The sequence below is a fragment of the Urocitellus parryii genome, chromosome 5, assembly GCF_045843805.1.
Source record: "Urocitellus parryii isolate mUroPar1 chromosome 5, mUroPar1.hap1, whole genome shotgun sequence".
NCBI classification, from domain to species: domain Eukaryota; kingdom Metazoa; phylum Chordata; class Mammalia; order Rodentia; family Sciuridae; genus Urocitellus; species Urocitellus parryii.
The window spans coordinates 185,066,577-185,090,310 of NC_135535.1; the positions used below are offsets into that span (position 1 = coordinate 185,066,577).

The 23,734-nt window shown below is 54.0% G+C and overlaps 1 protein-coding gene, 1 long non-coding RNA gene and 1 other non-coding gene across 9 annotated transcripts; 1 reads left to right on the forward strand and 2 right to left on the reverse strand.

Annotated features, from left to right (window-relative positions):
• Positions 1 to 390: 390 nt before the first annotated feature.
• On the reverse strand, positions 391 to 15,819 carry LOC113196177 (uncharacterized). 6 transcript variants are annotated; one of them, XR_003302524.2, is made up of 5 exons: positions 15,580 to 15,819; positions 2,308 to 2,468; positions 1,355 to 1,552; positions 721 to 831; positions 391 to 593 (listed from the first exon to the last, which is right to left on the reverse strand). It is a non-coding gene; the product is annotated as an uncharacterized LOC113196177 (transcript). The 6 variants fall into 6 exon arrangements; XR_003302520.2 differs by having other exon boundaries at positions 2,308 to 2,472; positions 15,580 to 15,818; XR_003302523.2 differs by lacking the exon at positions 15,580 to 15,819 and adding an exon at positions 8,810 to 9,131 and having other exon boundaries at positions 2,308 to 2,472.
• On the reverse strand, positions 11,588 to 14,220 carry Lbx1 (ladybird homeobox 1). Its single transcript, XM_077798926.1, has 2 exons — positions 13,896 to 14,220; positions 11,588 to 13,190 (listed from the first exon to the last, which is right to left on the reverse strand). Exons 1-2 carry the CDS (start codon positions 14,218 to 14,220, stop codon positions 12,670 to 12,672), a joined length of 846 nt encoding a protein of 281 aa, XP_077655052.1. The 3' UTR covers positions 11,588 to 12,669.
• Positions 14,612 to 23,610, forward strand: LOC113196179 (uncharacterized). 2 transcript variants are annotated; one of them, XR_003302529.2, is made up of 4 exons: positions 14,612 to 15,402; positions 21,931 to 22,076; positions 22,205 to 22,401; positions 22,763 to 23,610. It is a non-coding gene; the product is annotated as an uncharacterized LOC113196179 (long non-coding RNA). The 2 variants fall into 2 exon arrangements; XR_003302528.2 differs by having other exon boundaries at positions 14,612 to 15,237.
• Positions 23,611 to 23,734: the final 124 nt, after the last annotated feature.

Here is a 23,734-nt window from a genome sequence, read left to right on the forward strand (position 1 = left end):
AACCTTTCCGGCATGGAGGCGGGTGTGAGGATCCGGACTTTTCCGACCGGAAGGAATTCTGATCTTTGCTCCTAGTGTCAGGGAGAATCCCGAAGGGGTCAGGTTAGAATAGAAATAGGGAGGACTAGGGACTTTAAACTTCCCCTTTGGAAGCTCAACCAGAAGGTTGGCCTCTTGAGACAGCCCAAGGAGGACCCTTTTTTCTCTCCCCGCCACAAGAGACGTGGAGTGACCCCTTCCTCAGCTCTATCCCATACCCAACCCTGAAAGTGCGACCCCGGGTCTGCGGATTCCCAGGAGAACCCCTAGCCGTACCCATGGTATTCCTTTTTGCAGTCGCTCCTAAAGGACCTGTGCAAGGAAGTAGGAGTGAAGCGTGTTCACGTAAGGGCTTTTTATTAGTGGCACCGCGATGGGTGGATATTGGGAGTTTCAAAGGGGGTAAGGAAAAGTGTAGCTGAAAGGGCGCATGCTGCTGTTGAACGTCGCCACAAATGCCGCTGGGTGGCGCTCGAAGCCCGCGTCACCGAAAAGCGCACGGTTTTTGAAGAGGCCGGCGGGTGTTGAGAGACTGGCTTGGAGATCCCCAAGAGCTAGAAGAACAAGGAGCCAAGGTTAAGGATCCTCCTCACCTAAACAGGACCGGGTACGCTAGACTATTCTTTAGAGGCTAGGAAAGGGCAAAGAAAAAAAAAAAAAAAAGGAGCTAAAGGCACGAACAAGCTGCCAGAGGTAGAAGATGGATGTCCCTGGAGCTGGAGTGGGGATCTTGGTCTCAGTGTGTCATCGGTCCTCTTGTCTCTCTGAATTTATGGATTCCGTTGTGGAGAGCTAGGAGAAAAAATCGGGATCTTAGAGTCCGAATTTGGCCTGGAATTAAAATTCTGAAGAGCATGTCCATCTGCTTTTCTCCCGGAATCTGTGGGTCTGTGTGGAGACACTTGCTCTGGGCTTGCCCGACCCACCCTTGTTACTGGCGAAGGTGTGGATTCCTGGCTCTTTCTATCGCCTCTTTGGACACCCTTGGCGTTTATCTCCTGACGCTGGGGAATTTGCCCTGGCTTCGAGGAACCAGCCCCCCTCCCCAACACACACACCCCGCGGAGGAAAGGGGGAAAGGGCTCTAAATGTGTCTCAGATTCGTTCCAGATCAGAATTATTCCCTCCATTAGTCCCCGTGGGACATCCTCAAGCGCGGACCCTTCTCTTCGCGAGGCCTTCCCTGTACAGATCCTTTGGGCACTAGCTTGGCTTCTCCTAACCACCTGCAAGTTGGAGAGACTCTGATGCCCCAAACTCTCTAGCTCCTCCCCATCTCCCGAGACTTAGCCTATCCCTCCCCTCTCCTCCTCACCCCTGAGTGCAGTCCTGGGTCCGTGCGGAGGGAACGGAAGACCTGGAGAGGAGCGGCTGTGCGGCGGGCTGGTCAGCAGCACCAGTGTTAACCGCGCCGGGTAGTCTAGGAAATCGAGATCCGACCAGCAGGCGACGGCGCTGGATTAGGCCTAGGGAACTGGAGCTCCTTGTGAGATCTGGATGCACCAGCCTCTCCCTTAAAATAGACGTGGCGGGGACAGAGTGCGTTCTCATTGAGGGGGAGATAGAAATATGGAGTAAGAGACTGAAGGGGGCGGGAACTGGGACCCTGGAAGTTCCGTCCCAGACGATCAACGCCCACTAGCCCAGCTCCAGAGGCCTTGGCAGCGGCTTGGGGTGGGGTGGGGGCGGGTTGGCAAGCTCCAGGGAAGCCAGAAAATAGAACTTGAAAGGACTCTATGTCTCCTTTTGGGACAGCAAAGTCCCCCAGCCCTCCAGTCCACCGCCACCCGCGCCATCCTGCCGGAGCTCGGAACCCAGCACGCTCTTGATTGAATGGCACTGGTAGAAACGAATATGAGGTTCTGGGAGGAAATGGGAGGAGTGAATGGTTGGATATCTGTAGCCTCAAGGTGCCCCACCCGTTTTGCAGCTTTGGCACTACCAGCCTCCTGGACTCCTGGGGAAATGGAGACCGCCCCCTGGGAGTTCTCGCTGGCTCCCCCAGGCCGGAGGTATTAGTGCTGCTTGATCAGACCTCATTTCCTGAGAAAATGGAAACATATCCAGGGTCCTTAATAAAGTGAATGACGAGGCTTCGAGTGTAATTGGGCTTCCGTTTGGTGGCTATTTCCTTAAACTGAGAGTGGAAAAAAATATAAACCCACAGTGCCCAGTTGCAATTATGTGACTATCAGAAGTAGCACAGGGTGTATTAGCCGAGAACCAGAGCAATGATCTAAAGTCTGAGAAATGGGCATAAACGCTTACCCAGACCCAGGAACTCAGAAGGCCTGGATCTCCAGACCAGTCCCGCATCCAAGCACACGCTTCCACTTCCTTCCTCCTATGTTTGGAGCCTGAGACCCACCCTTCGGCTGCCATAGGCACACACACCCGGATCTTTACACGCTGGGGCGGAGGTGGATCTTCTTCCTGGCAGAAAAGGAACGTCCTCCAGGGCAGAACACAGCCTGGCTGCGAGTCCCCTGACCGGTTCCCGGCCCGCACGCGCTGGCTGCATATTTTCTATGCATAATCCAATTTTCTCCGTGACTATCTAGTTAAACTCTTTAACAACAGCTACATAATTAGAATTTGGATTCCCATTAATTTTCCCTGGGCCTCGAACCATTTGCAGCTCACACTGGTAATTAATGCGATACATCACTAACTTTACCCAGCGCCGGCCAGCCCGACTTAGGTCGCTCAGCCGGCTCGCGGCGCCCCCGCGCGGGTTCCTGACTCCGGACCCTGCTTCCGGGGTGGGGGCTGATTCCCTCCCTCCAAAGCTGAGTGCCTTGGGCCGCGCACCCAAAGCCTTCCTCTTTCTAGGAAATTTCACAATTAAAAATATTTATCGGGAGCAGATTTACGTTTCTGGGTTTCCAGTCTCGGGGCGTCTGGGTAGGCTATTAAGAGTAATTAGCATCTTTTGCGCATGCAGATTTACTTCGCTCGTTGCCACATAACTCATCCCTAAAAGCCGGCGCAGGCGAACGCAGGCGCCGCCGCCAGAGCAGCCGCAAGAGCTACCGACGCTGCGCGGGTGTGACTCCGGTTCCCTGGGCCTTGCTCCCCAGTACACTGCGGACTTCCAGTCTTTCCCACTGTGTTGTCCGCTCCAGAGTGGACATCCAGTAAGAGATGTGAAAAGGTTCTCATCCTAGAGCCTGAACCAAGGACGACCTGAGGAGGCAAGGGAAAGGCCCAGACCACGCTTTCTCAGTTGTCCCAGGGACCTCCTGGGCGTGTAAGGACGAACAAGTGGGCGTATCCATGTGTGAACGCTCAGGCGTGCGCGAATGCACATGCATGTGGTTGTTAGTGCGCATTCCTGGGGGTGCGCAAGGAGGTGCGTGGGAAAAAATGAGTTGATCTTTCTTCCCTCCCCCCCCAGCCCACCGCTTCCCAGGACAGCTACTCAAATGACAATCCTAGGCTACCCAACTAGGTCACTGAGGTTCAGAGGACAAGAGACTAGGGCCTCTACCTTTCCTCCATTTCCCTTTCACAGAGCCAGCCAGACTACCAGCCCGGCTGAGGGCGGAGGTTGGGGGGATTCGGAGGCCTGACCCTGTCTGAGTGCACTGCTAGCCAGAAAAAGCACAGGCAGGGAAGCAGGGGTCCCTGAACTGAGGCTTTGGGAACCTCTGGGGGAGGCTGGAGACGACTGAACCAGGCTGGTGAAGGAGGTCATTTGGACAAAGGGACAAAGTTAGAGGGGCCAGGGACAGAGAGTACGGCTGTGGCTCCCGCGCCCTGGGCCGAGGCACCCACCCCGAGTTCGTTATTAACGCACTGGGAAGTCTGCGAGCCGCCCAACTTTCTTCTCTTTAATGAGCCTAGAAGAAGAGGCTGCCCTGAAGGGGTTTGTTCATTAAAGATGTAGCTAGAGGAATATTGTCTCATTAATTATCTGGTTTTAATTACACTCCTACCCTTTGAATCGGAGATGGGAAAAGTTGATTTGGTGGTGCCACCCCCTTTAGCTTAAAAAGTCAGGCCCAACCGGGAAGAGGTAAGGGGGGCTTCGTTTTCCTGGGGGGTATGTTCGGTGAGAATCCTGTATGAGGGGACTCCATGCCTCAATATGTAGGTGGACAAGGTCTGCCTGTGAATCTGAAAATGTGCGTGTATCCGAGAGTGTGTGACCACGTGTGCCTGAGAGGCCGCGAGAACGTGACTTGGGTGCCTATGTGTGCTTCCTGCCTGTGTGTGGTTCTATGCATCGGGATGTGCATGTGAGTAGCTGACTGTGTCTACAGACCGGCCTGAGAGCAGGGGTCTACATGAATAGGAGTGTGACTGGATAGCCCCCGTGTCTGTGCCTGAGATGGTGGCTTCCTGCGCATCAGTTCAAGTGACAGTGTCTTGGGTACTCTGCTGTGCCTGCATGTACCCTCATGCATATGAGTGATGGTGGGGGGGCTCCATAGCTGGAGTGTCCCAGAAGCTGTACTGCTCCAAGGATATAGATCAGTTTCTGAGGGTCCCCAGAGCTGGGGGCCACCTGGAAATCATGATCGTTGTTGGGGGGAGTCATTTAAGGGGGTGCTCCGCCCTGTCTCGTCCCTTGTCAGCTTGGTGCTGCGCTAAAACGGGGGCCGTTTTCCCTTTAAATCGCGGACACTTTGACAGGGGACATTAAGGACCCGGCTGCTCAGGCTGAGCAGATCATAAAACCGGACAGGCAATTTCTGCTCCCGCCAAATAGCCGGGCAAACTCGTTCTGCATCTTTGGTTTTAATGCACTAAACTGGCAGCTAAGCAGGGAGCGAGCAAAGGAGGGGGGGTAGGTAGCCCCCACACACACCGGCACACCGGCACCAGCACACACGCGAACACCCCTTCACACCCTTTTGCCCCGCCCCTCCCGGACCCCCCCACCGGCGGAATTATCAACTAGAATTTGATTAATATGCAAATCGCAGGCAAACAGCTCCATATAATTCTTTCAGTGGAGAGTAATTAATCACCAGTTAAAGCAAATTAATACATATATCAATTTTGTCAGAAACATGCTTAGTTCAATCGCCCGTAAAATTGAAGTTTGAAGTATTAAGAGGCTCTGCAGAAACGCCAGGACTAAAACTTTCAAATTGATCCTATTTAGTAATCAATCAGGCTCTCCCCTCAGGTTAATCTGCCTAATTTTTCATCTCAAATCATACACTTTACTGACACGCCATCTAGCAAACAGTCGATAAAAAGTTAACAAAAATGATAACGACTCCAGCCAGAGCCATTGTGCTGGGCGGGTGGGCGGCAGGCGGTTTTGATTGCATTTCTGGGGTGGTTGGGGATTTGGATTTTTCCTGGGCCAGGGGCTGGGCGCTCCCCCACACAGCCAAAGCCTCCCTGCCCCGCCACTCCTGTCTGCTACTGGCTGCCCTCTCTGCTATTGGACTCCCTCAGAACATCAGAACACCAGCAGGCATTTCCACCAAAGCAGCCTCGAACAGCCAGCTCCCTCCCCACTCCTGTGCTTGCAGAGAATGTCAGGAAGCTTGTGCCTAGTATGCTGTTGGTAACTGTGGCCTGTGCCTGTGTCCCTGTGCCTATATTGTCTGTAGAGCTGAGGATGGTGTCTGTTTAACAGCAAAGGTTTATATGTGTAATTCGAGTGTGTGCCATTGGCACTGTGTTTCAGGCATCCTGTGTGTCTGTGTCACTGTAGGTGTGTACTGGGTTTCGGCATTGTGGGTCTGTGTAACTGTGTGCCTGCCTTACTCTGGGATGTTCGTGAAACACTGTGTGCCTATGTTGTAGCTTGGCTTTGTGTCTGTGTGCACAAGTGTCTTTGTGGGACTACCCTTCATGTGAAACCTCAGGCATCCAGATCAATAGGATCCTTCACAGACACAAGAGGGAAGACCCAGACACTTCACCTTGAAAAGCCTCTGGGAAGTGGGAGGGATCATCTCTTTCCTACCTAGTCTCCCACTCTAGCCTCTATGTTGAGGGGGATAAGGAAGAGGAGGGCCCCCATTTCCTGGCAGTGGAGATGCCCAGCCCTTGAGTCCCTTTTTCTGCAAAGCTCCTGACTTGGACCACTGAATTTGGGGTGGAGGGTGCAGACACTCAGGTAGACGTGCCTGTATCCCACATACTGAAATGTCACATCCACACCCAGATATGGTTACATCTCAAACCCCTGTATACACGTGGTGACAACTAAATCTGCTCAGGTCCCAGGACACACACACACACACAGATAATCAATCTTTCTTCTTCATAGCATCCACCCCACTCACAAAGTGCAATATCCAGCTCCCCATGGGACAAACTACACATGGGTCAGATGCCTAAACCAATGCACAGCAATGGATCTCTGCATGCACTCATACACCAGATTCCAAGTGATCAGGATTCATTCATTCCCAGCCCTGCTGGAAGCATTGTCCACCCATCCCACATGCACACGTGTGCATATTGCCATTTGTACTCTCCCCATCTTGTGTGGAGCTGGCCCCTTCCCATAGAGGAGGAGCTTCCCTTGAGTGAACTGGGAGAAGCAGAGCCTTTGAGGACTGACGCAGCCAAGGGTGGGTCTGCAGACAACTCCAAAGACAAAGGTTCAACCTAGAGGCCAACTTGAATGGGAGGGGGCAAGCAAGGGAGCCAGACCACTACAACAGCACAGCAAAGGATACTAGCTCCTCCCCAACGTGTTTTCAAAGAATCAGCTTGCACCTTCATAGTGTTCATTTGCTGGACTCAGCTGTCCTCAAAGTAGACTCACATCCCCATACTACCGTCTGCTCACTTCTTTTGTGAGCTACTTTTCCTTCAGGCCAGGTGATTTCCACCTCTGCCCTCCACATTGTACCTGTAAATTTGAGTAGCCAGCGTGGCCAAACTGTTCAGGGCTAGGATTCCTGTGTTGTAGGGCTGTAGCTTCCATTCCCTATCAATGTGCATTCTCCCCATTATCTGCTCACAGTGGCTCCCTGCACACATCACTCACCCCAGCATTGCTCACCCACTGGTCATACCCACCCCAGTGACAGCTTTACTCTTTTCCTCTCCATTGCACAAATTTAGTCACACCTAGTTGCACACACTAGTTTGCAACAATCAGTTACACAGAACGCAGCAGAACACACCCAGTTATTCCTAGTTACACATGCTCTGTTTCCATCAATCACTGGCACATGCTCAGTCTCTCAACTGCACACACTCAGTGGCATACTCAGGAACACATTCTTGTTGGTCCCTACACTGCTCACCAAACACACTCACTCAGTTTCAAGACTCTCCCAGGACTGGAAGCAGTGGAAAAAAGAAGAATGAGTTGCTGAGGGCAGCTGATACAGAGGTGGGACCCCAAGGAAAACTTTGAGATGGGACTTCTCCTTTCTTCAGGGTATTGTTCTTTCACATGCACATGCCATAAAGCCCAGGAACCCTCATCTTCCTTAACTTCAGTCCCAAGAACCTGTCCTTTGGGAAACTGGGCCTATGGACACACCCAGAGGCCATGCTCTTAGGCCTGCCAAAGTCTGCTTCAGACCCCCATTCCAGCACATGGCACAGTATAGATGGACCCATCCACCACACAACACCTCACCTGTACAGCCCAATCACCACTACCCAGTTTACCCAGTTCTCCCCCCCCCACACACACACACAACTGGAAGCCACTGTATTTCTCCATTTTACAACAGCGGCATCCTACCCTTTGACCTCCTCACCCAGCTCACTCAGGCTTCCCAGTCCCTTTTCCCACATGCCTTTCAGCCCCTGGTCTTACCCACCCTGACCCTTTATCTGGCTGCTCCTTTTACATCTCTGGAACTCTCTTATTCTCCCTCCATGCATTTGGGGAGCTTGTGTGTTGTCAGCACAAACTGTTTTCTGGCCCTCAAGAAACAAGGGCTGTTTGTTGGGGGTGGAGAGCAAAGCCCAGGTGCCGCTGGGTTCTGGAGGTTGGGAACACGCAGGGCGGGGCGAGTGGACTTTCCTGGACCCAGCGGCTCAGAAGGGTGGGGAGGAGGGGGACCCCGCGGTGACGGGCAGGGGCGGAGGGGAGGCGTGCGGGCCCCAGCCCGTCCCTTTCAGGGGGGACTCATGCATCAAACTTCAATTTTCCGGACGATTGAATTAGTGATTTTTTTTCTCCTGAACTAAAATACACTTAAGTCTTTGGGATTAATTACCACGTTCTGGTCCCTCAGACTGGAGTATTACTTATCGGAGCTGCGTCTGACACCGGCCCGACACCTCGTAAAATAAGGAACTGCGCCTCCCGGCCTCACCCTGCGCCGCCCGCTAGGCCGCCGAGCCGGGAAGCCGGAGCAGGGAAAGCAGAACTAGCCAGAACGCGCCCTGCGGCTCGGCCGGTCCGCCCGCGGACAGGGGAGCAGAAACTAACCGCATCCCGAGACTTGGCAAGCCGCGCTGAGGCCCGGGTCCCAGTGGGGAAGGGAGAGACAAAGCCTAGCCTTCTCCCCTGGCAGCCAGGAACCGAAAGTGGGTCCGCAGAGAGGCCAGATTTCTGAGGGAACAGGTCGGTAATGACCCCAGGCGATGACGGAACTCGGCAAAGGGCCGAGCCTTAACGAAATTGGCCCAGAGAGTGGCCGTGGGCCTCACAGTCCCTCACACGATCCACGGCACACTCAGACACGCAGAAGAAACAGACAGGCAATATATAAGCCCCGATCCCACGGAGCCCACTCCTGTGTGCACACACCACACACAGCCGAACCACGACAGGCCCAGCAGGCACCTTCCAAGAGGCTCAGGTTTGACACCTGGAGTTCCAAACCTTCTCTCATCATAGGTCCGGTCAAGGCCATCTGAAAGCCCCTGGACCGCGCGAACGGATGTCAGACTTCATCAGAACTGGGAGAGCTAAGGAGCCGGTGGGCTAGAGTTCAGGCCTCCCTGGATTCCAGTTCCTTGCCTGGTTCCAAGTCCCTCAGCCCTGAACCACGATCGCCGACTTCCCCACTGCTTTCTGCGCTATGGGGCCTTAAGATGAGCCCCAAACTGCGTGCTCCGCCTGGCCTTAACAACCGTGTGCATGGTCGGTGGAGCTCCAGGAGCCCACCAGCAACCCGGGGGAGGCATCGAATTCTGTAGAGCCAACGTGATTGAGGAGTGGCTTAGCTCCACTTTCCAAATTTTGCGGGACACAGCGCGAGGCTCTCTCTCCCCCAGTCCTCCTCCGCTCGGGTTTAGCCTAAGGCTCTCAGAAACACCCCGCTCCTCCTTCCCTTAGGCGACTGTCCAGTCCTTACTTGGGCTTGCCGTCCTTTCTAGCCTATAGAAACAACGAATTATTTATGTCTTTCAAGGCCTGGGTCCCATGCCACCTCCTCCTCCGTGAAGCCACCATCACTACCGTGGAGCCCGAAGTCATCTCTCTGCATTTTGCAAGAGGCACTTCCCTGCCCCACGGCCAGGGTCTGCTATTAGCTTCTGAGGTGCTTGCGGGCTTGCCCGTTAGAGTGGGAGCTCCTTGAAGGCAGGAACGGAATCTGATTCATTTCAATTCCCCAGCCACCTGCACACAATAAGCATTTGCTGAATTGAATTGATTTTTCTCTTTACTTTATTAATCCTTCTCCTTTCTTCTTTCCCTCTTTCTTTTCCTCCTTCCTTCCTCCCTCGTTATTTTTTATTTCTTGGTTATATTCAATTGTCATGTTTTTCAGGCTCATTAAATCCATTTAGAGACAAAAGAATAAAAGGCAGAAGGGGAAGGGCGGGGGAGGAGGGGAGGGGGAGGGGAAGGGAGGGGGAGGCCGGAGAAGCAAACAAATAACCCGCTTTAACTAGACGGGCGGATAAATGGCCCCGTTTCTCCTCAGCCCCGATGCGCCTGCTTAGCTGCGCGCCCCGCGGGCGCCGCAGCTCGGGTGGGCTCAGCCCCGGGGCCGCCGCCCCCAGACCGAAGGGACCCAGCAGGGCCCAGCCCAGGGCCGCGAAGAAGGGAGCGGCCGGAGGTGCCAGGGCCGCTTCATTGGGATTCATGGGCGTGTTGGGCGGGCGGCCCGGGGCTCCGGGCGCGGGGCGGGGGCTGGGCGAGGGGGGGTGCGCACGGCGGGCGCAGATGCCCGGGTGACCGCCGCGCCGCGGTCCCTGCGCCGCCTTTGTGCCGGGGAGGCGCGCGCGGGGACCTAATCCATCAAATTGTCTACAAATTGTGAAGAAAATTCAAAAACCATATGGTCGCCAGCGCCGGCGCGCTCTGGGCTGCGGAGGGCCGCGGCCGTGCCCGCACCGGGAGCCGCGGGGGGCTGGGCCCGGCTATTGTCGCCTGTCAGCGGCCGCCCGGGCCCATTCGTCCCGGCCTTCATGGTCCGCGCTCCGAATTACAGACCCATCCATCCTGAGAGAGGGCGATTTATGTCGCCCGGGAGGAACCGACCGAACGCCCGCGCGACTTGCCGGCCGCCTCCTTCTCTGGTCCCTCTGCTCTCTTCTCTCCCCTCTGCCTGCACTGTCTTTTCCTCCCTATCTCTGTCTCCGTTTCTCTTTCTAGGTCTGTAAATTTTCTTCTTTTCCACTCTCCTCCCTTTCCTTGGCTGTCCACCTTCTCGCTCTGCTTCTGGAGTGTCTTTCTTTGCTCCTTTCTTTTTCTTTTTTTCCCTTCCTCTTCTTTTCTTTCTTTCCCCCCCGTTTCTGGCTGTCTCTTAGTTTTCCTCCTGGACACGCACGTTCCTGACTCGGGCCCGGTGGGGGGGGGCATCGTCTGCCCGAGACCAGATGCGAATTTCTCACATCAATTTTGAGGAGAAAGAGAGCCGAGCGGCCCGGGGCGGGACCCGACTTTAGTGACAGCGGCCACTCGCCAGCCCAGAGACAACAAAAGCCAAGAGAGAAATCCTCTCAATCCGGGAAAGTGAAAGCGAAGTCCCAACCACTGTTAAGTCACCACAAACCTCAAAGAGTCCCTGTAAGATTCATGACTCTGCTCCCAACCAAGTTCTGGGCCCAGAATTTATGGACGTTACCAGAAATTTACCTTAGCTCCCACTTCGGGCTCACATCCCCCAGGGCCCTTGTGTGCAATTCAGCCCGCCCTTGTTGCTTTCAGACTCATTCTTTTTTATTCCTACTCTCCAAGGATGAGGCCTGGGGAGGGAGCAAAAGTTGAGAGCCCCCAGGCTCCACCTTGATGTCGTACTGAACGACACCTTCCAGAACACTTTGGACTTAGCCAGTGTCTCCGGGAGCCCAGGTAGAATTTGGGAGGAGGGGGCAAAACAAGTCTCTCTTCTCATCTTTCGCCCAACACAGTTAGTTTTGTGCCGTGACGCCTCCCACTTTCATTCGCGTTTTTCCCCAGTATCACATGTCTTGCTTTTTACCCCGACCTTTCGAACCCCGTTTCTCCCCTCCACCCATTTAATAATGCGTGTTTATGGACAAGAAGCACCTCCTCCCAATGCTTCCTTCTAACCGCGCGATCTCATGCTTGCCCAGAAACTCCCCAAAATCTCCATGGCTGGGGTGGCCAGTGAGGAGCCACGACTAGAAGTTTAGCCTGCCGTGCTTCCCCGGTCGGGCCCACTCACTCAGACACGCTCACTGCCGGTTCTAGTAAAATGGCAAAGACTTTATTTATCGGAGAAAGAGGCCTTGGGAACAGTCTGCAGAGGAGAGGGCAGGGCAGGAGCAGGGGAGGAGCACGCGCGACCCACGCTCAATGAGCCATCCTTGTCTGGCCAAGTGGAGGTGGGAGCAGGGTGTTGGAGATGGCAAGACAGACTCAGAGCTGCAGAGGAAGTGGGGGTGAGGGCTTGGGTCGGCCTCCTCTCTGTCTCTGTCACATGCAAAAAAATTCTAAAAAGAGTAAAAAATAATTCTAGGGCTTTGGGTTCTGTTTTCGATGGTTGGTTATTGGTTGGATGTCCCCCTATTTTGTCCCTAAGAGCTGGACTCCAGCAATCTGTCCCAGAAAAATGCGAGAGGGAAAGAGGAATCTTAAAAATAGCATAAGTGGGTATTGGGAGGCAGAAATGGCATCGAAAACAGACTTCTCTCGCGGGGGTCGGGGGAGGTAAAATCGATTTAGAAACTTGCAAGTCAGGACCCAGCTGCCTCCCTTACCCCCTTCCCACGCGGGGGGAAAAAAAGGCAGAAGGAAATAAAAGAAGTCAACTGCAAACGGCCGAGGGAGGCGAGAGGGAGCTGGCTGGTGCATTCGCCACATGCAGAGAAAAATCAAAACAGCCTGAGCTACCCCCTTCTCTAGACCGCGCGTTAGTGTTCTGGATTCTGCCTCGCCCTCAGCCAACCCGGCAGCCCGAGAGCTTTGAAAAACATCGAGATCTCTGAGATTTAAAAAAAATAATAATAAAAGAAACGAAAAAAACAGGCTGCGGTGGGAAGAACCTGCTATATAGGTTTAAATATTTATACAGAAGCCATACAGAATTGCACGGCGAGGGCTCCCGGAGCGGCGGAAGCCGTGTATAGCAGCCCGCCCGGCGGCCAGCCCGGGTTTATTGCTTCGAGAGGGAAGAGGCGGCTGCTGGGAGCCGAGTCCGGGCCCTGGGACAAGGGAGGAGGCGGGAGTTGCAGAGGAGGTCCCAGCTCCCCTCGGCGGTCGGGTCCGGGAGGCGGCGGGTGTGCGGGCGCTTGGGGCCCAGGGCGGCGAAAGACACAAGGCGCTGCTCAATCGTCCACGTCGATCTCTTCGTCTTCCTCATCCTCCGAGCAGTCCTGGCTGCTGGTCCTCTGGTCCGTGAGCGGAGAGGCGGGCGAGAGCTGCAAGGGCCCGGCGCCCGGGGCCTGCGGGGCGCCTGGGGGGAGTGCAGGAGAACCCGGCCTCGACTTGGCCCTGCCACAGCCACCGCCACCGCCGCTTGCGGCCTCCGAGTTCTGCTCCAGTTCTGCCAGCGCCACGATGTCCATCTGCCCGCTGGGGCCCAGTTTCTTGGCGGACTCCACGTCGGCCTTCATCTCCTCCAGATCCCGCTTGAGCTTGGCACGCCGATTCTGGAACCAGGTGATGACCTGTGCGTTGGTGAGGCCCAACTGCTGCGCGATTTGGTCGCGATCTGCTGGGGACAGGTACTTCTGGTATAGGAAGCGCTTTTCCAACTCGTAAATCTGGTGATTGGTGAAGGCTGTGCGGGACTTTCGCCGCTTCTTGGGGGTCTGCCGCTGCCCAAAGATGGTCATCCCATCACGACCTGGAAAGAAATGACAGTATAGGCTCCCATCGGGAGAGTGGAGAACCCACCCTAGCTCTCACCCTTTAACTCCCCACACCACACAGGCCCATCAGGGCCTGCAGTCTATCCTCATTTCCCTTCCCCTATTTGACTCAGCTTCTCACACCAGAGCAAGCCTGAATTGTCACAAACCTCCTGTCTCTGGTCTCCTTGAAATCGCTAAGAAAATTTGTTTTGGTTTCTGCCTGCCACCTAAGACTTGGTTTGAAAGATTCAAAGTCTCTGTAAGCCAGAGGAACCCAGATAGGGACTCTGGGATCATAGTGTCAACACGGTGTTGGTTCCCCTTCTGCTTCCCCACTGCCGCCTGATACTATCCTACCCAGAAAATCGCAGCAAAAGGTTTTCTTGATTCCCCACCCAGAAGCGTGTAGGGCTAGGAGCGCCAGGCCACTGGGAATCTGGGAACCAGAGGGAGCCGAGTAGAGCATGCAGACTGGGGAGAGAGCTTGGGTTCCCACCACACTACTCAGATCACCCGGACTCTGGCCTACCCAGAGGTCTACAGGAAATAGGGATTGGGTTCTGTCCCACCTATCACCACTCCCAGCGGCAGCGACTCGGGCTGGAGGGCCCTGGCGACCGGCGCGGGAAGAAGTGGGCAGAGGCATAGGGCACAAAACAGAAGCGTGAGGCAAAGGGAAACCTAGCGGAGGCTCTTACCTTCAGCTGCCTGCAGGACGCTGACCTCGAGCCCCTTAAACGTCTTGCTTGCGAGCTCCTCCAGCGCGCACAGCGGCGAGGTCTGCGAGAGTAGCGCGCGGCCCGCCAGGGGCAAGCCGCCCGGCGCGTGCTTGTCCGCGGCGGCCAGCAGGTGCGCCGCCCCGCACAGCGAGTAACTTCTCCGCACAGACGGCTTATTGAGGATGTCCTCGATACTGAACGGCGTCAGCGGCTTGTTGGAGTTGGCGGGCGGTGGCAGGTGGTCTAGCGGGCTGCGCCGCCGCTCCTCCCCTGGCACCGCCTTGCCGTCCTCCTTGGAAGTCATCTCGGCCTCGTTTGGGGGCCCCGCCGGGGCGGCTCCGGCCGCGGGGACCCAGCCCGCGGGCAGCTCGGGCGCCGGGCGGTGCGAGCAGGCGGCGGCAAGGAGGCCGCGCCAGGCAGGGCGCGGACCGGGCACCGGACTGATTAGCGCGGTGGCTGAGGCAGGCTTAGACGCGCGGGGCCCACGAAGTAGAGCGCTGACGCGGGCGCCGCCGCAGCCGCCGCTGCTGCCCGGGCTTCCAGCAATCCGGGGCCGGAGCCGGGGCGCGCAGCGCGGGGCTCCAGTTTCGCCAGCCCCGGTGCTATTTAAAGGTATCAGGTGGCTCCGCGGCGGCTCCTGGCCCCGGGTCCTGGCGGCGGCAGTTGGAAAAGCCGAGGCAAGGGCGCCGATCCCGGACTGCGAGGGGAGGCGGAAAGACGGGGCAATTGACTATTGCTAACAAGTTAGCCTTGATCGAGGAGTAATCAATTATCTGCAGCTTCACGGCACTTCTCTTTCTCTTTGCTTTCTCCCAGTCTTTCTCCTCTCTTCTTTCTCTCTGTTCTCTCTCCCTGTCCTCTCTCCCTCCCTCCCTCCCTCTCTTCTCTCCTCTCTGCTCCCCCCTTCTCTCTCCTTCTCTACCTCTCCCTCGCCCTCTCTTTCACTCTCTCTCTCTCTCTGTCCAATGCAGGCGGCTCTAAGTTGGGAAGCTCATTAATTAGCGGGCCGGGGGTAGGAGGAGCCGGCTGGAATTAGCCTGCCTAATGCGCCTGTCAGTCCGGGCGCTGCGCCGCGCTCGGCCCGAGCTGTTTGTAAATTACATTAGCGGCGCCTTTATTGCACCCGAACCTCGGGCGACTGAAAAGCCACCGCCCCCACCCCAAACTGAGAGCCGAGCTCCGGGCGCACCCGCCTCCCGCAGGCCTGGTTGCGGTGGCAGCGCCAGCCCGGAGGTCTCAGGCTCTCCAACCCGGGATTTGGAGTCCGAGAAGGGTGGCGGGAGCCCCAACAAGGGAGGGACGCGGCCGCGGCGCGGGTCAGGTAAGAACAGGAGTCCGGGTGGGCCCGGTTCCGCCCACTGTGGACTTTGCCAAGCCGAAATCAAGAACCTAGCCCCATTCCCGGATCCTTGTCCCTCACCCCCAGCTCTGGGCCATGTGCTTGGAGAAAGGGAACCTGAAGCCCTCCTGGACTGGCGCGCAGGAGGTCAGAGCCAGCTTCACAGCCCTGGGTGGGCAACGCGGGACAGGGGTGGAGATTCCAGCGGTTGGGGGAGGGGGCCAGTCAGAGGGCTCAGCCTTCCCCATGCCAGGAGGCGGAGGGAGGAGTTGTTGGTGCTGTGAGCGCCTCTACCCCTGCCTGAGACCAAAGCGGCCACCCTACCTCCTCCGGCAATCTTGCACACTCTTTGCCTGGTCTGCGACTGGCTCTCCGGCCGGCTAGGGTACGACTCTTTTGATGATAGGCGTCTGATGGGCAAACGGGCCGAGTGCCGGAGCTCCTGGGGCGGGCTTGGGGCTTCTCCGCTGCTCTGCCCCGGCCCGGGCCGGGGCCCCGTTGCGGGCCCCGCCCAGCCCAGCGCCGGGCTTGTGTGTACTGCCCGGCCGACTCCAGCTGTTCCGGATGCTGGGCGGGGGCCCGTAGGGGGCCGGGCTAGGGCTGGGGCTGGGCTCTCAGAAACTCGCAGGGAGGCTGGGGTTCCAGTTAGGCTGACCGCTGGGGAGCCCTATGGCCTGGAATCTGTGAATATTAGATGGGCATTTTGTGTGCATCGTTACTTGAAGGTGTTTATGTTTTTGAATATGCGTTTTTGTGTGTGGTTCTCCATGTGTATATTTGTGTAAACCTATGTGAACCTGTGGGCATGTTAGTGGGTTTGAACCTCAGCTATGTGTTTCATTTCCCTGAGGCACAACAACGGGGCTGTGCCCTCAGCCCTCTTCTCTCTTGTTACCCCATCTGGTCGGTTTGTGTCTGCCCCTAATTTTCCATTTCTGCCCTTGGAGAAAGGGGAGGAAGAGGGATTTGGAGCCAAGGGAAGTTCTCCCTGCTCACACACAGAGGCACAGACTCTACCGGCTTTGTTTGTAGTGCGGGTAGTGTGGTTAGTGTGGTTGGACAGCTTAAGCTTGAACCAGAGGAGGGACCAGAGAGGCCAGTTTGAGGTTTCAAGGCCTAGGGCAGAGGTTGTTGGAATAAGAAGAATGGAACTTCTTTCCCCTCATACCTGCCCTGGAGAGGGAGTGGACTGAGCTGGGCTATGGAACAGAGAGCAGATTCTCTCCCTGCCTCCAGTGGAGAAGCAGCTGAACACCAGAGATTGGTTTATCTCACAGTTAGTTGTGTTTGGAGTCATGACTTGCAGCTCTCTGGAGTAATAGGGATGGATTAGGGAGACCGAATTCTCCTGTGGGGCCCTAGTGCTGACCTGGAGCATGCTTGAGAATGTTGGAAGGAGCTTGATGCTTCCTTCCCCACCTTTGCACTGGATTTTGGAGGAAGGACAGGTGCTCAGAGGAAGAAATGGTGTAAAGAGGGATTTCAGATCTCACAGAGCTGCAGATCTATTCCTGGGCCATGCCTGTTTCTGAGGCATCCCTGCTACCCTGAAAGCCACAAGGAGATTCTGGGCCTAGAAATAGTAGAGTCAGAGTCTAGGAACTGGTGAAGAACAGAAGAGAGAAGGGGAAGATTTGGAAGGGGGAGGGCAAGATAGGTCTGCCCTCTTCTTTCACTTACCACATTTAGAATCCCATCTCATCCCTTTCCTACCATAACCTCAACTTCCTGACCAGAACCTCAGTCAAACTCCATATCAGAGAGATCTCTCCAGATCTGGGACTGGGAACTTTGAGTTCTATCCTAAGGTGAGGGTATCCTCCCATACCTGCCCTCTTTCCTTTCCTGTTACTTTATTCTCTGCAACTGATACTGGCCAGAAGGACTATGCCTTAGGGAAAAGCCCAGCAGCTGCTATTGCCCATCTCCCAGTCCCCAAAGACCAGTGAAGTTCAGGATTACTGAGAGACTTCTAGGAAGGGGTGGAATGTGAACTGAGGAGCGTGAGAGTCTTGTTCCCTGGGACCTTTAGTTTTTAGCCACACTATGTCAAAGTGGGGACTACATTACACCATCCTTTGATGTATCACCTCCACCCACCTTCACCAAATGTCTCCTTCCCTGGGTGGCCCAGCCCTGCTACATTTGGTTCATCCATCTAATCAGTTGGCCTCTTGGCTAAACATGTTCAGGAGCTCTGCATATTTAGGGGTTCCACCTAGTTCTTTGTTGTTTCAATTTATTTTCCCAGGTCTTCTCATCCAGGCCACCTTGGAAAATCAACCTAACGGTTCCAGCAACCTTTTCCCCACCCTGTGGTTCTACCCTATCTCCACCCCTAAAGTGTGTGCCCAGCTAAGACTTTCTGGACTCCTAAGAGTCCAAATTCTCTGGCCTCCCACACCCTTCTTGCAGAGCAGTGAGGTGTATTTTGGGTTTGGGATTGGACTCCCTCCTCTCTGCCACCAGACTGAGATCCTTGAGTTTGATGATTCCATCCATCCCAGACTGAAGGACAACTGTTATTGGTTGAATAAGTTTCCATCAAGCAAACAGGGTTCAGATGGCTGGGGAATGACTTGGGCCAAGACTGTGAGACTCTAAAAGAGAACTAACCAGTAGGGGAATGGAGGTTGGTTGGAAGGAACCCAACCATCACTTTCTAGACTCTAGTTTTTCTGCCCAACTTTCTGCTAAGGAAAAGAAGACACTTAGAGGTTCCCCCACCCCTAGCCAACTGGGACATTGTCTTTTTACCTGGAGCTGTAAGAAACCGATCCCCAGAGTCTGCTCCATAGAGGAAGTGCTCATTTTCAGAGCCAGTTGTACACCATATCTGACCTTTTTTTTTTTTTAAATGGGATAGAGGCTTTTTTTTTTTTTTTTTTTTTTTTTTGTACTGGGGATTTAACCCAGAGGCATTTTACCACTGAGCTACATCCCAGTTCTTTTTTATTTCTTATTTTTAGACAGGGTCTTCCTAAGTTGCTTAGAGCTTCACTTACTTGCTGAGGCTAGCGTCACCCCCCACCCCCCACCAAAGTCGCTGGGATTACAGGCATGAGCCACCATGCCCAGCAGCATATTCTGACTCTTGAAGTCTCCTTTACTTCCTATAAGGCCAGGGTCTAGCCTTATTTCATCTCTAGTGGAAGGGGAAGGGAACATTCTACCCAAAATCTGTCTGCCCCCTTCCCAGTTTAAGGAAGATTCTGGACAAAAAGAAAAGAAAGAGCATTCATTCACAAATGGCCATGATAAGGGGACCCAAACAAAATGAATAATTCTTTAGCACAGGAGAGAAATTCACTTATACCCCTGGGGCTCCATCTGATCGATCAGTCTATATTGTTTGGGTGGCCCCATTCATTTCCAGGTTCTTTGTGTAAGTACCACCCTTAAGCCAGAATTCCTTCTGAAGGAAAGAGCCTGACTCCACTTAAAACAAGTCAACTTGAGCATTGCTCTGGGTCACATTTTCTCATGTAGAGCTGCTACTCTTGACACTCCATATGGAATTCAGAAAGTGCTTTCTGTGCTATAGAATTAGCACAGATTAGGTGGCCTCCTGTTATCCTGACTGAGCCAGGACTGCCCAGTAGTCCTTACATTCAGCCCAGGGTACTATCTGTAGCAACAACCGTAATAACTATGGCAATAAATACCATAAGCCCTGAATCCAGGCTGTTTTATTTATTTCATTTATTACAACCTTTGAGGTAGCTACTGCTATTACCCCTATTTTACACATAAGCAGGAGCCTAGAGAAGTTCTCTGGGGCCCAGAGAAGTTCAGTAACCCATCGTCACACAGCTTGTTTTGAAGTGATAAGGACTGGAATTTTTTTTTTTTTTTAAGACTCAAGTCTGTGCCCTTAATCCCTGAACTATGAGGTTCTTAATCAGAGATCCCCAAGGGCTTTTTGAATGGGCTTCAGGAGTTCTGCAAACCCCAGAAATTGTGTATAAAATTCATATGTGAGCCCTGATGGGCATATTTTTTCTGGGGCTAATATTACATAACACACTAGAGTCTCAAAAGTGTTGGAAATCCAGAAAAGGTAAAGGCCAGAATCAGGCCAGTGGGGAATGGGAAGTTGTCTCCTCCCAGGCCTGGGGAGGGGAGCCAGCTGCTCCAAAATTCAGTCTGGGTTCCAAGCTGGCTTCTGAAATTGCCAGGCTTTCTCTAGCTAAGCTTAGCTTTCAGGACCTCTGGTGAGGTGAGGCAGGGGCAGGATCTGAGGGCTGGCCATTCCTTTGAAGAGCACCCCCTTCCCTGCTCATTTCCTCCCTACTTCTTTTGTGAACTGAGTTCCTTCAGAACCTAATGTCTAGGTGGCTACCCACATAAGAAGCTTCTTCTGGGAACTTCAGCCCTATATGATGGGAGGAGCTGACTGTTCTTTGGAAGTATGAAGGGTATATAACCTGATAACGGAGTGACAGAAATAGGCAGGTATGGGAAGACTTACCAGGAGGTTACTCAAGTCCTGGGTGCCCATGCTATGCGACCACCAGAATAGTCTTCTATTTTAGTCCCAAGCCTTTGCCCCCTTTATCCCAAAGCCAGAAATGTCTCTTCCTGATACCTCTTGCCCTGTGCTTAATGCCCAATTCATTTCCTTGGAGAAACCTTCCCTGCCCTGTCCAGCTCCTCAGCACACCCCCTCGGGGCCACTATCACGTTGCTAGGAACATGTTGGATTTGTCCATCCTCCCTTCTTCCTCTCTCTCTCCATTTGGCTGTGAACTTACTTAGGGAGGATGAAAATTGAATTTCCTCTCTATGCCCCTATGCCAGGCTGGCATATACCAATGTCTCTCTCAAGCACTTGCTGAATGTATAAACTAAATTAATAAAATAAGAGACAAAGAGAGAACCAGGCAGGGCTCTCAGCCTATTTGCCGGAATGAGGACTAGGGATACAAGGGAAGGGTAGGTGCATCATTTTTTTTTTTTTTGCCAGCTGTGAGCAGATGTTTGAGGCACCCTGCTGCTTACACCTCCAATGCGCAGAGGGGCAGAGACCTCATTCTTTAATGACTTTTGGCTGGGAGTGGAGTGCTGGGTTCCAGATCCAGCTGTGGTGGTGTGATCTGACTTAGGAATGAATTTTGTTCACACTGATTTTTGTTTTGTTGTGTTTGTTTTGAAAACTGGAAGTAGAGAGGAAGAACAGACTAAAGATGGGGAGTGGTAGGAGTAGCAAGAAACAGACACCATTCCACCCCCAATAGTCCAGGGGGTCTGTCAAGAGGGTAAAGGAAGCTAAGTGTGTGGAGAGAGGGGCTAGTTCTGTTTCCACTAGAGGTAACATTTGAGTGGAACTTGGAAAAACCAGAAGCATTTGAATAGGTGGGGAAGCAGGAACCATTTTGGAGGCAAGGGGGAATAGTCAGAGCCCAGAGGTGTCAGCCCAGAAGGGAGCTGGAGTGTCACCATACCTTTTCCCTCTGTTGCCTGCTGGGGTCCAGATGAAATCCATGGTCCCTTGTACACCCTAGTGGGTTTGCAGGCTTGGGGCAGTGATTGGTGGGCTCTTGGGATAGCTGTAGGGCTTGGAGGAGTCCTTGAGAGAGTCTGTGTCAGGCCCTTATGGATGGTTCCTCTCTGGCTGCTTCAGAGCTGACAGTTCTCTCTACTAATCCAGTGGGCCCAAGAACTCCAAGAACAGAGCAAAATCACTAATGATAGTCAGCATCCTCCATTCCATAGAGGTCTCATAGCCTTTGGGAAGGCGCCAAGCACAGGCCAGCAGCGGGGTTTGGTGGAAAGACACAGGGACCAAGGGAGAGAGTCCAGGAAATGGAAGAGAGAGCCCGCCCAGGCAGGCGGGGGGGGGGGGGGGGCAAGAAAGGCCTGAGTCAGGCTTCTCATAATAAACAGCACGTGAATAATTCAGGAGCGGCCCAGGGGCTCATAGCTTTAGAACCGAGGCAGTTCCTGCAGCCCCACAAGTCCCCACAGAGCCCAGGGGGCCACTAATGCACTAGAGGAAGGGGGCAGTGTAGAAGATTCCCTACTGCTTGGTATCCTAGGTTATGCCCAGGCTGAGTTCCAAGAGCCTTGGCATCCCTGATCCAACCGTCAAAGGCAGACTGCAGGACATTGCTACCCCAGCCCAGCGGCAGGACCGAGGCCAGAATAGGGCAAAGAGAAGATATGAGTGGCTGACCTGCAGAAAGTCTGGCAGCCAAACTACCCAACCACACCAGGAACATGGGCTGCGAGCCTCGAAGAAAAGTGGCAAGACAGTTTTGGTCCTGAGCTTGGATCCAGTATCCTTGGGGGATTCGTCCAGTGAGGGATTTTCTTTGCTATGGAAGTGAGGCACCAAGTAAACCTCAGGGCCCTCCACCGGCTCTGGACCGCCTGGTCTCCTGGCCTCTGTTCCCACCTCTGGGGGGGGGGGGTCCAAGTTTGGATGTGCCTCAAGCATCTGTTTTGTCCCGGGCCTCAGCATTCACCTCGGTGCGGGAAGTGAGTCCTAGGCTGCTGGGCATGTAAGAGAGAAGAGTGAAGCCTTATTTCGTTTGAGCAATACCAGCTAGTTCCCTTTGGTGCTTCCCATGTGTCAGTGGGTTCCTAATCTTGAGGGATCGCACTCACCCCATCTCATTTCCAACAACACCTCCACTTTCTCTAGTTCCTGTCCACGCCCTTCATTTCTACTAGGTCAACCTAACCCTGTATTCGGCCTCTGACTGCTTTACCCACACAACCTCCCTCACCTCGGTGAGTCTCCGACCAATACGCTCGCACAGGCTCCGCAGGCTCTCCAGTCCAGGGCAGGCGCAAGGAGGCCCCTAGCCGGACTTCAGGTATGACACCAGGGAAGCAGCTTCCCTCTGCCCTCTGCCCCAATTTTCCTCCTTTTGCTTATGGCTCATCCTCTTCATCTTCCCTCCGCCTCTACACATTTCTTATTCGTTTTTCTTCGTTTGGAGAGGTATGGCGGCCGAAGCCCGGGCCCCTGGGGAAGTCTGGATTTACTCTGGCGCTGGTGGCTCCGGTTTGACAGCCAAATCTCCATCCCAGGATTCCTAGAGGCTCAGCAGGGCAGCTCAGGTGTCTATGGAGATGCAGATGAGGTGGAGTGATGGCACTTTGACCTCACACTGCTCCGCTGCTGGCTGTAAGATTTTGGTAAGTTCTTTTAACCTCTTTGCCTTGATGGTAGCAAAGGGCAGGAGACTTAGGGAAGGGTGACGGGAGCCTAAGCCTTTTACTTTTTTTTTTTTTTTTTTTTTTGGTGGTGGTGCTGAGGATTGAACCCAGGGCCTTGCACATGCGAGGCAAGCACTCTACCAACTAAGCTATATAACAAAACAAAACAAAACAAAAAAAACCTTACCTGCCTTGGGGCTTAAGGAGCAAGTGAGATTCAAGGAAATTCTAGGTCTGAAATGACTATTTATTTAAAAGAACATTTAGAGAGCAATTGGTAGCTGCTACTTGTTTTTCTTTCTTCATTTATCTTTTTTTTTTCTTCTTCTTTTGTAAACAGCCGATGAGGTGCCAGGCATTGGACTCCTTCTCTCCAGTTCTCACCGTCTCTATTTTGCAGAAGAAGAAACACGTGAAGGTCTCATCGCTCTAATCAGCCTCATAAGGGGCTTTCGAACCCAGATCCAGTTAGAAGCCTCTGCACTTTAAGCCTTTGCGGTCTTGCCTTGGACCCAGGGCCAACTAAGCCCAGAGGAGTTGGGTTGAATTCTCAAGCGTTCGTCCCCTGCCCCTCCTGGCTCTAGGAAAGGTTTGAAAATTTTATTTTCGGGCTAACGATTTTGGCGGCGCCTAAAGAAGGACGGAAGTGAGACCAAGGAGGAACCTAAGTTACAGGCGAGCCCCTAGGGAGGCGGCAGCGGCAGGGTCGAATTCAAATCCCTTCTGGACTTGTGCTCTTTGGAGTCTGTCCTAGTCTGGCTGTTCTGTGGGGCCTATTTTGGGACAGTCCTGGACCAAGAGGGAGAAGAAGCCGAAGCAGATAATTCCCCCACTATTCCTCTCTCTCCAGGGGCACCTCGCTGGGGTCGGATCCCTAGCTGGAGGAGGGGTTGGCTGTTGGGGAGCGGAATGGAAGCATAAGCCTAGGAACCTCCGGGTGGGCGGGGAGGGACTGGAGTCAGGCTCTCCGGCGACCAGGTACCAAGTCCTAGCGCATGGTCGCTTTGTGGCAGCCCCAACAGGCCACGCGTACCTCGCCACAAGTCCCATTACGTTGTATTTATGCTTCAGTTTATTGTCTCTCCCCCTCTCTTATTATGGTCTCACTCTGGGGGAGGCAAAGGATATAATATATTCATCTTTATTATACCAAATCTGTGTGAAGCATTTAATAAAATGCTGTTTCCGCACAGCCAGGGATGTTAGTGTGAGCCATTCTTAAGTACTGAGGGCGCCTCCGCCACAGCGCCTGCTGCCGGCGGATCGTGGGAAGTGCAGGCCCCTGCCCGCAGGTGCCTGAGCCCACCCAACG